The sequence below is a fragment of the Blennius ocellaris genome, assembly GCF_963422515.1.
Source record: "Blennius ocellaris genome assembly, chromosome: 9".
Lineage (NCBI taxonomy): Eukaryota > Metazoa > Chordata > Actinopteri > Blenniiformes > Blenniidae > Blennius > Blennius ocellaris.
In genome coordinates, this window is record NC_137658.1 from 5,088,026 (window position 1) to 5,102,157 (window position 14,132).

General features: G+C 39.0%; 1 protein-coding gene across 1 annotated transcript; it reads right to left on the reverse strand.

The window, feature by feature from the left end:
• Positions 1-3,212: 3,212 nt before the first annotated feature.
• LOC308134631 (uncharacterized protein) lies at positions 3,213-6,475 on the reverse strand (the record flags this gene model as incomplete). The annotated part of the gene is made up of 9 exons (XM_080502403.1): positions 3,213-3,478; positions 3,576-3,615; positions 4,291-4,429; positions 4,496-4,625; positions 4,720-4,830; positions 5,069-5,169; positions 5,260-5,438; positions 5,522-5,635; positions 6,428-6,475. The coding sequence occupies 9 exons, from the start codon at positions 6,473-6,475 to the stop codon at positions 3,213-3,215; spliced, it is 1,128 nt and encodes a 375-aa protein (XP_080358529.1).
• Between the last annotated feature and the right edge of the window lie 7,657 nt (positions 6,476-14,132).

A 14,132-nucleotide genomic window follows, 5' to 3' on the forward strand; every position in this document is an offset into this window, starting at 1 on the left:
TTCCTCTTTTAGAAATTCTAGTCATTTTAGAATTTACTCTTTTTTTAGTTATTGTGCCTATTATACACCCGTTTTTTTATCCAAGGGATAAAAGTCATTTCAAAAATGACTTTGTTGTGTAAATAAAATAAAACTTTTATTTAGCTATAACTTAGTGACATTTTCAGGGAGCCACGGCAAAAACGTCAACAAACCACAGGTTGCAGACCCCTGGCTGACACTGCTGGGAGATCTACACTGAGCTGCTTTTCTTTCTCACTCTCAAATTCACTATTACATTTGTCTACATGCCAATCCTTTTCTTCAGGCAAGTGCAATCTCAGCATGAGCCTTTCTTTATTTTGTATTGTTTCCTTTTTGTTTTACAAAATCTGATGGAGCAAAATAAAATAATTCCTTCCATTTGACGCTTGTAATGTTTTTTATTCCAATATTCTCTTGCCTTCAGAATTGCAACACATTACTTTCCCATTGAAGACCGCACAGTGTGGTTCTTTCTCCTGCCTCCTTTCAATAAATAAAATCAACATAATATCCACCAGTTTTATGGCGATAAAACAGAACAGGAAGATATAAGACAACCTCTGTCAGTCCAGGCTTCGACAGTTCTTTGAGTTTCTATGTTTTCCATGTGGAAGGGTTTAATCTTGATACTTCACACTCACAGATAAGGTAATAACTGCTGACTTGAAATTACCTGGAATAATTTGCACTGTGATGGACCTGCCCAGGGTGCACACTGCATTCGTCTATAGCTGGGATCAGCTCCAGGCCACTGTGACTGCAAAGCTGGATAAACAGCTATGGGAAATCCATGGATGCCTGTTTGAAATGGGAACTATTCACCATATGACTTATAACTTATCAACTAAAAGATCAGGGAACCTCGATTATGTTGGCAATCTATTGCGAATTTGATTGAAATGGCCTCCTTCAAAAAAACATGAATCATCAATATCATCCTTTCTACATCGATCGCCATACCCCTTATGTAGAAAGTCCTGTAAAGGCCTGTAAAGACCTTTAGTTAGCGACAAGCTACGTGCCCACTGGCAACTTTTGTTGCCATTCACAGAAATAAGCCCATAAACAAAAATGATTTAACCCAGGTAAGATTTGTTGGAGGAGGGTTGCTCTAGAGACTTGAATGATTCAATAATTATAAATATGTTTGGGGGGAGATCATGACAAATATATGAAAATGACCTCTTTCCAGGAGGATTTGCATTCACCATGTCTTCAGCTGGAAGGAGCAGGAAGCAGATGATGTCATGTGACAAGAAGCACTTGGAAACTATTTTCTATAAGCCAAAACCCTTGTCTTAGTTGTCTACTGGCATATAAGTGGAAAAAGCTGCATTATTATACCTTTGAGATTTTTTATTGTGAGTAGAAAATGACAATGATACACTTTTGATAGACAATTGTTGCCAATGGGGCAAAACGGGGGTTAAAGAGAATATTGTTTTCCAAGCAGCTCTGAGACTCTGAAGTGTTATGTAAGAGAACAGTTTTGACCACACACACACACACACACACACACACACACACACACACACACACACACACACACACACACACACACACACACACACACACACACACACACACACACACACACACACACACACACACACACACACACACACACACACACACACACACACAGAGCCCTTCTATATCTTGAACCAGGTTTTCATCATTTACAGTGTTTCTTAATGTGACTATAAAAAAGTGGATGTTTCTAAGGAAAGTCTGTTATGATGATCATGTATAACCATTAGAAACATACAGATTCACTGAGTTTATGTGTGCATCGAACAAGCTCAAGAAATGACATCTGGAAAGATCTAGTTCTGCCATCGTCTTGATTTTTACAAGAACAAACTGTTTTAAACTTTTTTAAGGTTTCCTCCATATGCATTTGACAGGCTACCTTTCCACTGCCTAAAGTATTTTAAGTTCCACATCTATATGTGTTGATCTCGTTCATTTCCAGTGTGCTAATGGAAGATTATCCCTCTGTTTTCCCTTAATTTTCCCCCTTATTTTGAGAAGTCAAATATGTTTGCCACACCTCTCTGCACCCATGAATCATTCTGTTTAGTGAGTAGTGGCTCGTCTGTTTAATAGACGATAGAGGCGTTAAAGCGAGTAGAAAACTATACATTGCATTTTCTTTGACGAAGATCAGCGCCCCCTAGTGTCAGCAAATAGTTTACTGCACGTTAATAAAACTAAAGCTTCTTCACTTCACATTCTTGTCCAAAACAGTTAATTCATTTTGGAGCCAACACACCACGGTTATATCGGAAATACAGAGTTTATATATAAAATATATTCGGATATGTTCTTTACTTAGTGAACGTTATCAGTAAAATTAAAAAACAAAAAACAAAGAAACGAAGGAACCTGACATAGATTTTGTATTACATTTACTTTTCTAATAGTTTTTAAAAGTAATCATAGAAGGAAGATAAAGCTTACCAGATTGAATGTGGTGAAATTTCTTCAGAGCAGGCGATAAAGGAAAATGATCAGCTGGCTCCCGATGAGAGAATAACACATTTTCTCAGGGCTCAAGGTTCCTTCTCTTACCATGAACACTGCATCCTCTGTCCGGGTGCGTCTCACATGCTTCAGCCAGAGGGCCCGCTCATCTATTTTACATGGTAAACAGGAAATAACACCGCATGTAGGGTTCAGTTACAGTGACCTGGATTTTGTATTATTTAACGCTCAAAGCATAACTAATGACCTTTCACACTGTATTGTCGCGTCACAAAATGCCTCAGACGTGTATTTATTCAAAAGATTAATCGGGAAGTTTGCACAAGTGGGAAAATACATAAACAAATGTGAATTGTTGGCATTCCAGCACCACTCAATGCATTGTTCTACCTTATAGCGATGACACAAAATCATTTTGACATAAAACATTTGTATATAATGTTTTCATTCAGAAGCTGGTTTCTGTCAGAAGTGTGCCATCAGCCACCCTGCAAGTCTTCAAATATCATCTAGGAAATTATGATTTCCACACATTAACAGATTATGAGCATTTGTAGGTGAAACAGTGGTGTAGTGGTTGGTGCTAAACATGTGACCTTCTAATGTGCAGTTATTGGTGTCCTCTTACAACAGTGAGACTATTCAAAACACTAGAATTGATTTCATCAAACGCCATTTGGCAGATCATCCGGCTTCAGCGTTCACTTGTTCACCACCGCTCTGTGTATTCTCGCCACCACTTCAGCGTTGGGTAAGAGTGCGGCGGCCTGGGCCAGCTGGGGCAGCAGAGTGTAGGTGGAGGTGCGCAGGTAATGGAAGAGGTCCGGGAAGCCTCGGAGACGAGCGGCAACCAGAGGTGGTACGCCCAAAGACTGCCCCAGCCTCCTCAAAATGTTGCTCCCAGCAGAGTCCAGCAGCAGCGACAAGTCCTGCACCGAGTCGTAGTCCAACATCTCGATGCTCTGACCTGAACGGCGCAATGAAGGAATGATTGTTGATTTGCAGTTTGGAAATGGAATGAATGCAGCCTATTGGGAGAAAGACGACGGTGGTTTCAAACCAACCTTGAGCAAGCTCCCAGATTTTCTGCAGTTTTTGTTCCATCTGTGACAGATGGAAGAAAAGAAAGAAAGAAAGAAAGAAAGAAAGAAAGAAAGAAAGAGAGTACATTGTTACATTTAAGTGGCACTAAAATACATTTTCCTTATAAGATTAAGAGAAAGATCACCTGACTGACTTATTCAGATTATTATTTCTATTGTTTTACAGAGAATTATCACATATTTTCAAAATAGTCTAATAGTTTTATAGTAATCCAACACCTGAATTGAAGTGATGATAATTATACAAGCTATATTGTATTTCTATAATTCTTGTCATTGTTTATATTTATCTGAATTTCTCTCAAACATCAAATTCAATCCTGAATATGATGGTGCTATGTAGTTGTGGTATTTTGAACCGTTTTTAAAATTTTACGTAGGATAATTATTAGCAGAGAAATCTGCTGATTTTCCATCACAACATAAACATATAGACAAACCATGCCAACACGTATTCACACATGGGAATTTTTACCAGTTCGACAGAAGAAACAAAAGAAGAAGCAAAAGAAAACATGTATACTCAACATAGAATGTTTTCAAATAGACTCACACCCAGAAAAAAAAAAATAACATAAAAAGTAATAAATTCCCAGTACAATAAGATTTTTGTTCCTATAGCGTAAGACTGAAACAACAGTGTAATTTAGATTGTGCAGATTTCAAAGCACTATACCTCCTCTGTATTGAAGTGTTGCTCTTCTGCTTGTATTTTGTTGTCGTCATGCTGACTGGGGTGCTTGATGTTGGTTGTTACATTGATCACAATCGAAGGAGGATGGAGTTCATTGTCCGTACTCGATGAGTTTTTGCCTCTGAGTAAGAAGAAAATAATAATATTGGGGATTTTAATCGGGGATAAAGAGTAAATTTGAATTTACCTTGCAGGATCTTCAGCCGAAACAGTCTCTGATGCTGTTTCTGCTCCGTCTGCATTGCTGAACAGGGGTGAGCACTGAAGCTCTGCTGCCTGTCCTCCAGGTTCAGGCAGCAGCATCCCGGCACTCTGCTCTGTACACGTCAGAAAGTGTAAGTTGCTCCAATTCAAATACGCAAGCAGAAGGCAAGAGTAATTTCACAGATGTGGATTATCATTTAAACTCACGAAATCTCTCAGCAGTCAGGAGGTAAAGCCAAAGCAGCAGAGCAACGAGGAAAATCAAAGAGGCTGTTGCAGAACCGATCAGAACGACTGGAAATGCTTCTGCTTTTCCTCCTTGAAAGAACAGAAAGTTAGTTTGTTGACTCAAACGCAAGTCTTACAAGAAAAAAAAGTTGCTCAGTCAGACCCATGAAGTTACTTACTCCTCTCTTCAGGCTCTTTGAAACTTCCCAGAGGCAACATAACGGCGTGCTCTGCCAGAGAGGTCAAACTTTACATTCATGATGCATATTCCTTTAAGTCTGACAGCATCACTTGACTGTGCATTTAATAGCCGGTCTGTGGCGCTCACCTGGTTTTGAGGGCAAACACTCCTTATGAACTGTATCATGGCTGTAACACGGCACACAGAGCAACTCTGCTTCACCCGTCATGCTCCTGAGCTCATAGTACCTGAGCACACAGCCACGATCACAAGCTTAACACAAAACCAATTGTGGCCGGTGTGACCGGTGTGACGCTGGCATTGTGGCTGTGACTCACCGTGGGAGGCATCGTCCACAGAGGGTGTCGCTGGAAGGTGAACACACTCTCTCCACCCTGCGATTCAGTACGCCGCACTGTGTGCACCTCCTGCAGGGAGCCACACCCGCCTCGGTGTTGAATCGGCCCTCTTCACACCGGACACAGACGCCTTCGCCTCCATCTCCAAAGCCGCAGTCCTGCAAATGAGGGCAAAAACAACCCGTCGTTAAAAGGCGGGCCACGAGATCTGCAGCGACACTGTAACATGAAGAAGAGTTACCTCAGAGAGCTGCTCTCCAGGCAGACACGTGGGACAGGCGACACAAGAGCCATTAGGATGTAGAAACTCAGTCTGATCACAGCTGGGCTCAGACTGCACCGGCACATAGCAAACCTGAAGAAACCGACATGATTTGAAATGATAGGAGGTGAAAGATGTATTCAATGATTTTATAAGAACGACAATGAGAGCACATAAGTCCTGCATTTGAACTGCTGTTATTCAGTGTATAATGTGCTAATGTACAGCACAGCATTTATCAAGTGGCTTATTTGAAGGCAGTTTTACAACATATATGATTATATTTGCAACACTATCAAATATGCAAGTTCTGTAAATTAACTATATTTCATAATGTTTTAAATTGCGCAGTATCCTTTAAATGGCATTTCATTGGTTTAATTGATCCTGCTCATAAATTTGTGTTGAAAATGTACAAATAAACCTAAAACATTACTATTTTTGTTATTCAACATTTTTTTTCGTCAGCGCTGGAAAAATTGGTCACATTTTTTACTTTCGTAGAAGCACATATTACTTAATTAAAATGTCAACTTCAGTAAAAGCAAGGAGGTACATGTTCTGAAATATACTCAATTGCATTTGTCAGTAGCAAAACATTACAATAATACAACACAAAAATATAACAATATGAACATATAAGCCGCAATGATGGCGACAATTAAAATCAAAGTGAAAGTAAATTTTTCTATAAATATAAAGTAACGAGAGGCTAAATTTAAATGTCCTTATTCTGTGGACATGATTGATAGCGTGTTTATATTCTAGTTTATTATATGTATGTATATAACAACATTGAAATATAATTTATCTGGAAACAATACAAGCCAGGCAATGTTTTAAAAATAAGTAAAAGTGATTAAAGTGAGTAAAGGTCAGACATACCCACAGCAGCACGGCACTGAGACAGAGGTCCATTTGCAGAGTGTCCATGGTTTTTCCTCTAAGATGGGATAAGATCCACCTTTCTCACGACAAAAAGTGCAGAAATAAATTAAAAGAACACAATACGTTGAAAAAGAATAAGTTAACACCCTTGACATACTCTGAAAATTTCAGATGAGGTTTGCCTCTTCACTCATTTGCACTCAGCTGAGGCCAGCGGTAGTGGGAAAGGTCTTTGGGAATCCCCTCTATCCCACATCACTTGTGACGCAGGCGAGGTTCCCAAAACGATCACCAGCCATGGACCAATAAATACAAAAACCCCCACCTTGGCGCCTCACGTCACAGCTTCTCTTCTCACATTCCCTCTGGGGAGCCCATTCAGGCCTTGGCTCTGGCTTCTAAAAACGCAGACCGAAGGGGCCGAAGAAAGGGAATTTAAATTCTGAATGAGACCCTTGTTAACAAACCTGTTCGCAACAGAGACACTTTGTGTTTGTGAACGTGCGTGCAGACGGTAGTAAAGTCCTTAATACTGCCAACATTATTACCCTGTTGGGAGCTCAGGTTCACGTTGCAAATTGCAGTGACGTTGGACAGATTGCAGTGCACCTTTTGACCATCTGGTGGTAGTACAGAGCCAAAAAAAAAAAAGTGACAAATAAAAAAGCCTCCTTTAAAGCATTTTACCACCACTGCATTACAGGATATTATGATCATAAAAATTCAAACACGAGACACACAGAGCTTGTTTGGATTGCTTAGGCTCACGGGAAGGCTGTATATTTAACTCACTTTACCATCAGGTCTATACAGTTGTGACTATGACACTGCCATCAAGGGTATATCACACAGGAAGAGTCAATTAGTTTTGTTTGACAAAGATGGTTGTAAAAAGATGTCCAAGATTACAGGAACTCACATCCAGGTCTATAGAGAGCAAACACATGCATGGACACACATGCTCTTTACCATTGTCTTGGGTAGAAATACAAAAAGTCTGGTTTCACATTTCATAATGTAGATTCAAATAAAATCTGTAGAGATGACATTTTATGTTTCTCCAGCTGACCGTGGTCACTTCTGAATATGGGTGATGGCAGTGTAAATTGACATAATGCAGTTGCATTTTACATCCATGGGCAATTTGGAGTGCCCAGTTAAGGTCAAAAATTGGACTGCGGGAATAAACTATACCTGGATAAAAACCCACCTATACACAGGGAGAACATGCAAACTCTGCACAGAGTGGTCCCGAATTTCAACGTAAATTGAAGATTATCTCCCAAAAAAAAATCACCTCACCCATGAAGTTTGAAATGCTCACCAGGAATGTTACACTCGAGGTCAGGTGGAATCATATTGAAGATCAACTATCTTTATATGTTATTAAAATAATCTTTGCTTGAGAAATGGTTTTGTGAAGACAATGGGTTAACGCTGTCATGTTTGTTAGAACTGTTTATGACGAGTGATTAATGAGTAACTCGGGGGAAACTCGAAGGAGAGGGTGTGGAAATCTTCTTATAGAGAACTAAACAGACGCCAGGCAACATTATTCAATCTTCCAGTGTGTGCCGAACTGATATCGATCGCTTAAATTCTTCAAGATCCATTTCTCTTCTGCCCTGAGCTTTTCAGCTGCGACTATGGTGAGTCTTTGCCACATGTAAACTAGTCCATACAAATCTGGGTTAATCATTGCTGTCTTACGTCTTCAAGGTGAGTGTGATTGGAAAAAAAGAAAAAAAAAAGTGTGTTTTGTCTTTCAGCTGATGAGCACTTGATTGGAGCTGAAAGTTCTTCGTTTCTGTTTGCTGTCATGACTTCAATAAGACTCCTGTGTTACCCAGCCGCCGTCTTACTCATACTGTCAGCGTCTTCCCTATGTTCCAGTAAGATTCAATTATTGATCATTTGTAGAACAGTGCAAAAGGAAGAGTGGCGTTAATATGAGGATCTGAAAGTCTGATCTGAGTTTTTGTCATGGGACTGAACTTTGCGTTTATTTCTTTTGCATGGTTTCTTCAGCCTCAGCCACAAAAAGTTTGTGGGGACAGAAGCTGAAGTTTAAGGGGCCTCCGTGTCTGTGGCAGCTCCGCCCGGAGGCTGTGATCCCGGCCCTGGAGGAGTTCAGTGTATGCATACTTGTGAAACGCCTCCTTCCAATAAAATGGACCGGATTTGTTTACAAAGCTCCAGGTAACAGAGAGGTCGAGCTGGGACTCGGGGGTTGGGGTGAATATCTGACCGTATGGCTGTTTGGAAAAAAGTGGAATTTCCAACTACGTATGGCACCAAGGGAGTGGAACTATTTCTGCATCACCTGGTCAGGCAAAGCTCAGCGGCTTAAGATCTACCTCAACGGAAAGACTCTGGATGAGGCGGTGGTGCCCCCAATCCCATCCCGGCACCTCGCTCCGAATGGGACTCTCTCTTTGGGGGTGTCTCACTTCTCAGTGAATGGCGAAGTCAAGCGAGAGAGCGGCACCGACCTGATCGGTGAGATCAGTCTGTTCAGGGTGTGGGGCAGAGAGTACGGTGCGGGGGAGCTGAAAAGGCTGAGCTGTACGGACGGGGATGTGGTGAGCTGGGCCAAAGACCTCCAGCAGAGGAAATATGACTGTCCTCCCGTGCCTGACAGAAACCTGCAGTGTGGTAAATATATATTTCCTCACAATGTTCCCTCACAAGTTAGTTGAGCAGATCCTCAAATACTACGGTTTTATATTGAATCTCCCCATCTGGAACTATCCATGCTTTAATGTGTGCTTGGGAGAAAACTATAGAGTGAGTAAGTAAGTGAGGAAGGAAGTTTCTTCAGTCAACACAATGCGTAAAAACACAGAAGATAAACCATTTCTGTCAACTTTTTTTGTCATTGAGACAATAATCTTTACTCATAATCAAGCTGCAGTTAAACGTATGTACGTTGATTACGTATCAGCAATCCCAATTTCAGAGAGTGACTTGCATTTTCTTTGCGATTCCTGAAAAAGTACATCTTAAAAGGCCTTTAAGGGAACGTGATGCATTTTAGCCTGGTCCTCCCTGAGCAAGATATTTTTCAAAGAAAAGTGAGATTAAACCGCCTTTTTAAATGTCTTGAACATATTTCATTGTTTTAAATCACCGATCAGGTTGTTCCTCAAACAAACCCTTCTTACAGATACGCATCTACATTTATTATTTGTTCTTGCCTTATTTTTTATGAAAAACTCAACACCTTTGAGGCTATATCGACTCTCTATGTTCAAACATCTTGTGGATATAAGGCGGAAGTTTATAATGAAGCGCATTATACATCACAGCTAGTGTGTTAAGGTCGACAATATATTGTATTTTCAAAGTCTTTAATATAACAAAAATAGGATTTGTTGGAGCACAACAGTTGATTTATGATTCCAATGGCCGTCTTTTGAAGTAAAGAAAATAGGATCAATGTTTGATTTCCCCATAATTCCACACCATAGCTCAGATAAGGAAGAATGAGGGCGTTATTTAATTATTTCTTTGTTGGGATCAACATTATTTATTTGCACATACTGTACGTTCCAATCGTGGGAATAACATCTGCCTTAATCCATACATGTGCACACAGACAAAGGAGGAGGAGTAAGTTCTGATAAAAAAAAAAAAAAATCAAGCCTTCCTTTATAATCTTTTTTCTTTCTTTTTTTTTTAATATATATATATTTCTAGCATGGTCACACTACAAAATCCAAATGCAGACATCTATAGTTCAGTCAAACTACAGTTCAAATTGTCCAGGGTCACTGGAGGAAATCACAGATGTCTGGGTATGTACAACTGGCATAAACGTAAGCAGTCAAATTAATATATCGCTAAAATAAAAGTTTGCTTCTTCTTCTTCTTCTTCTTCTTCTTTTTTAATTCAGCTGAAGCTCATATTTCCAAACAACATTTCTGTCCAGGACATCTCAGTGTCATCTCCAAGGTAACACACCCTTTTTTGTCTCTACAGAACAGCCTCAAACATTTTATTTTATTTTATTTTTTTTAACCCTGAGGCTAAAATAATCAAAAGTAGTTGAGTCTTGAGTAAATATTGTTGTTGCCGTTCTTTATGGCAGTTGACAAAGTGTTGTCCTCTGTGCCATAAACACAAACGTATACCAATCACAACAGCTATTGTGGAATAAACTCCTGTAATGTTTGTTTTCTGTGTTCCCGAACAGCCATTCCTGCTATATGGTTAATAATTCTACTCCTCCACAAGTGCAGCAGCCTCAGGTACATTACTGCTTACAGTCTGTGGTTTGAATTTCCAATGAAATGAGCATCAGTGTCCGCAAAGACTAACAAAGTGCTCTAGAAACAAATGGCATCTGTGAATCAGTGGCATATATTGAGGTCAGCTACGGGCAATGTGGGTTTGAATGTGCAATTTAAGTTCCAGCTTTTAAATGTCAGCCGATACATTAGTGGAATCATAAAGCTTGTCTTAATGGAATGAAAAAATATATATTTTCAGAGCTTGGACACACAATCAAACTCTTCCTGTGACAAGTGGTAAGATCAAAACAAAACACACAAAGTGGAGAATTACCAAATACACCAAATTTAATATATTCATTAATCACATTCCTATTTAAAGTTGTTGTATGTTCTTATGGTTTCTTCACAGCTTTAGCTGTGAAGTCTTAGTAAATGTGCATCCTGCCGCTAAAGTAGACCTTGTTCAGGCACACATCACCACACTGTTGAACTTGAACTCCCCGTCCAAGTTCCTCACCCTGATAGCTGACCCCGACACCATCACCATACTTCCTGTGGGTGAGTTTACTCTATGTAGGACACACTCTATACTGCACATGCTGCACTTTACTCACCGTGTTAAAGGATCAGTCAAAGTTTAACCAATGATTGAGACGTGTGTTGCTGTCTTGAAAACTGATGCCTCCATCCCCTTTTTAAAAAAAAAATCTGGATTAGTGTGAATGTACAATAATTGATCTGTTTCTGTATTTCAATGAACCGAAGCACAAAGGAAGCAGCTGAAAGCTTTTCCTGTGCTTCTTGAGTGGTTACATTAAATGGCGTGGCTTCATCACACGAATGAAAACATGACAGAAACTAGCTCACACTCACCTGCAGGAGTCCATTAAGAGCTGAGGAGTGCATTGCTGAATTTCTAAAATTAGAGAATAAATATTGCATGACTAATGATTTTAAAACTCCTGCAATTTCCATAATTAGATTTCCATTAGGTTATCCATTAAAAATGTTCTATTTTAATGCTCCTACTCTAAAGCGTTTTCTAATTTCCTTTCAGGGTTACTAGCAACAGAGCTTCCACCGACTGTCAGCACTGCTGCATCAGGTCAGTGTTATAAACACCATCATATAAAGTTTTTGTGATTGTCTTGTGTCATTGCCTGCAGCTAAATGTGCAAGACAAACTTTGCTGTTATGTGTTTTGCTGTTAACCATGTCACTATAATTTAGGGACTCCGGGTCCGCCTCCTCGACCTACTAACATGTCAGCAGCCGGAGAGCCTTTAGATCCCGATGAAACTGCTGGTCAGTGATGTTTCTGCGTTTTCCTCATTTGTCCTTTATCATCTGTAAAAAGGGATTACTTTGCACATGCACGCCGCAAGAAAATGTAAGATCACCAATAAACCTCAAACACACCGAAAACTGAAGTGCACAAAGGAAACCAATGCATGCACATGTGTTCAGATGACAAACGCTTTGGAATAGAACAAAATTATGTTTTGTAGACATGTAGATCCAAAATACTATGTTGCACAATTTGAATGTCACCTTATTACTGTTTAGTGAATGTGACAGCTTATGCTCCTTTCCTTTCATGATGTCTATTTTCTGTTACTTGAGTAAAGATTCAAATGATTCACTGACTCAATTCAGTTTCTATGAATTTAATAACGTGTCTGCCTTTGTCTTGACTTGACAGAAGTCAGGGTATAATCCTGTGAAATACTTGACCTATCTGTTTAAATGTATTTGCATAATTACAAACACTGTATAATATACATCAGTGGCTCTGTGTTGTCTGTCTGTTTGTCTCTTCAGTCGAAGCAGATCATTTTTTCAAACTTTATCTGACCTTGAATATGACTGGCAATCCCCCGAATCCAGAGGACACAATTGAACGTTGGGTAAGAGATTCAGCCCTTAAGGTCTGTCAATTTAAATAAATAAACACTAATTTATTTTGTGTTTTTGTTTCTTTGTGTTTTTTCGTTTTTGCTGAAGTTGATATACCAGCTGGAAGGGAATAACACCATGACTGTACTGAACCCCATCATAAAAGACATTTCTGGAAAGTGGGTGATCTGCCTTTTTTTAAATATTTCTCCCTCGCTAGCATTTTGAATTCGACAGCTCTAAAATATTCATCTGTAATATTCTACAGGAACATGAAACAATATATGGGGTTGATGGTAAGTCTGAACTTGATTTAGATTTTTTTTGTAACTGATTTAATTGATATAAAAATAAAATAACATAACCATTGCTATATTAAATTCACCAATTCACTGATATTTTCTTCTTCTTTTTTTTTTTTTTAGATTTCACACCATAAACAAAAACAGTAGGTGACTATAATTATGTAACGACCAACAATCCTCAAATCTGCTTGTATCTGTGACTAACTATGCACAAAAAGTAATGACATTTGTATTTGATAACATGTTTATGCCACTAACTCAGGTACAGAACCTAAATACACAACTCAGCAAACAGACTCTGATCACCACTGGAAGATAAATACAGTTTCCTTACTACATATAAAAAGACAAATTAACCATTTTTCCAGTGGTGCAAGATTCATTGCCGAATAGCTGTTTTACAACAAAGAAATAATCCCTGAAAGACAAATCTATGTGCTTTTGGTGCGTAGTTTAAATTTAAATGTTGTATTTTTAATTATATCTATATATCTCGTGACTTTCCCAAACGAACGTTATGTTAACTGCAGGCTGCATATTTTATCCACAGGTTTGACTGCACTTTTCATGTTAAGGTGTACAACACTATCAGCATTGACGAAGCGACATATTTAATCTCCACTTCTCTGATGTCTATCTATCAAAATGGCTCGATCATAATTTCACCTATGAAGTTGGGAATCAGGCACATATGTGAGTTTTTCCAAGAACAAGTAATACAATGGTCAATAAAAATACACACACACACACACACACACACACACACACACACACACACACACACACACACACACACACACACACACACACAGAGGCACTGAAAATATAAATGTCCATTTGTTTTCCTTTCACAGTTCCTGGAAACTGCTTAGAAGAACAAATTAACTCAACATTTTATGGACAATACGATTGGCCTGAAACATTTCCACAAGACCAAGCAGAGATGATCTGCTGGAAGCCGAGCACAGGGAGAGCTTACAGACTTTGGTAAGACATCTCCGCCTCTCATTTTACCGAGTGTGTAGATAATCCAGAGAAAATGAGACTTTGAATAACCAAATGTCCAGATTAGTGCTGAAACGTGACAATAATGAGTCATATACCTTCTCTCTTCTCAAAGGCTATTATCCTGTGGCAAAATATTGGAAGTTGTATTATATTACACCATAAAACTGGATATTACATTATATATTTCAATTATTAAAAAAGCATATATTTGTCTGTGAATGAGACAAAGGATAATAATATATGGACTTTATTACCTT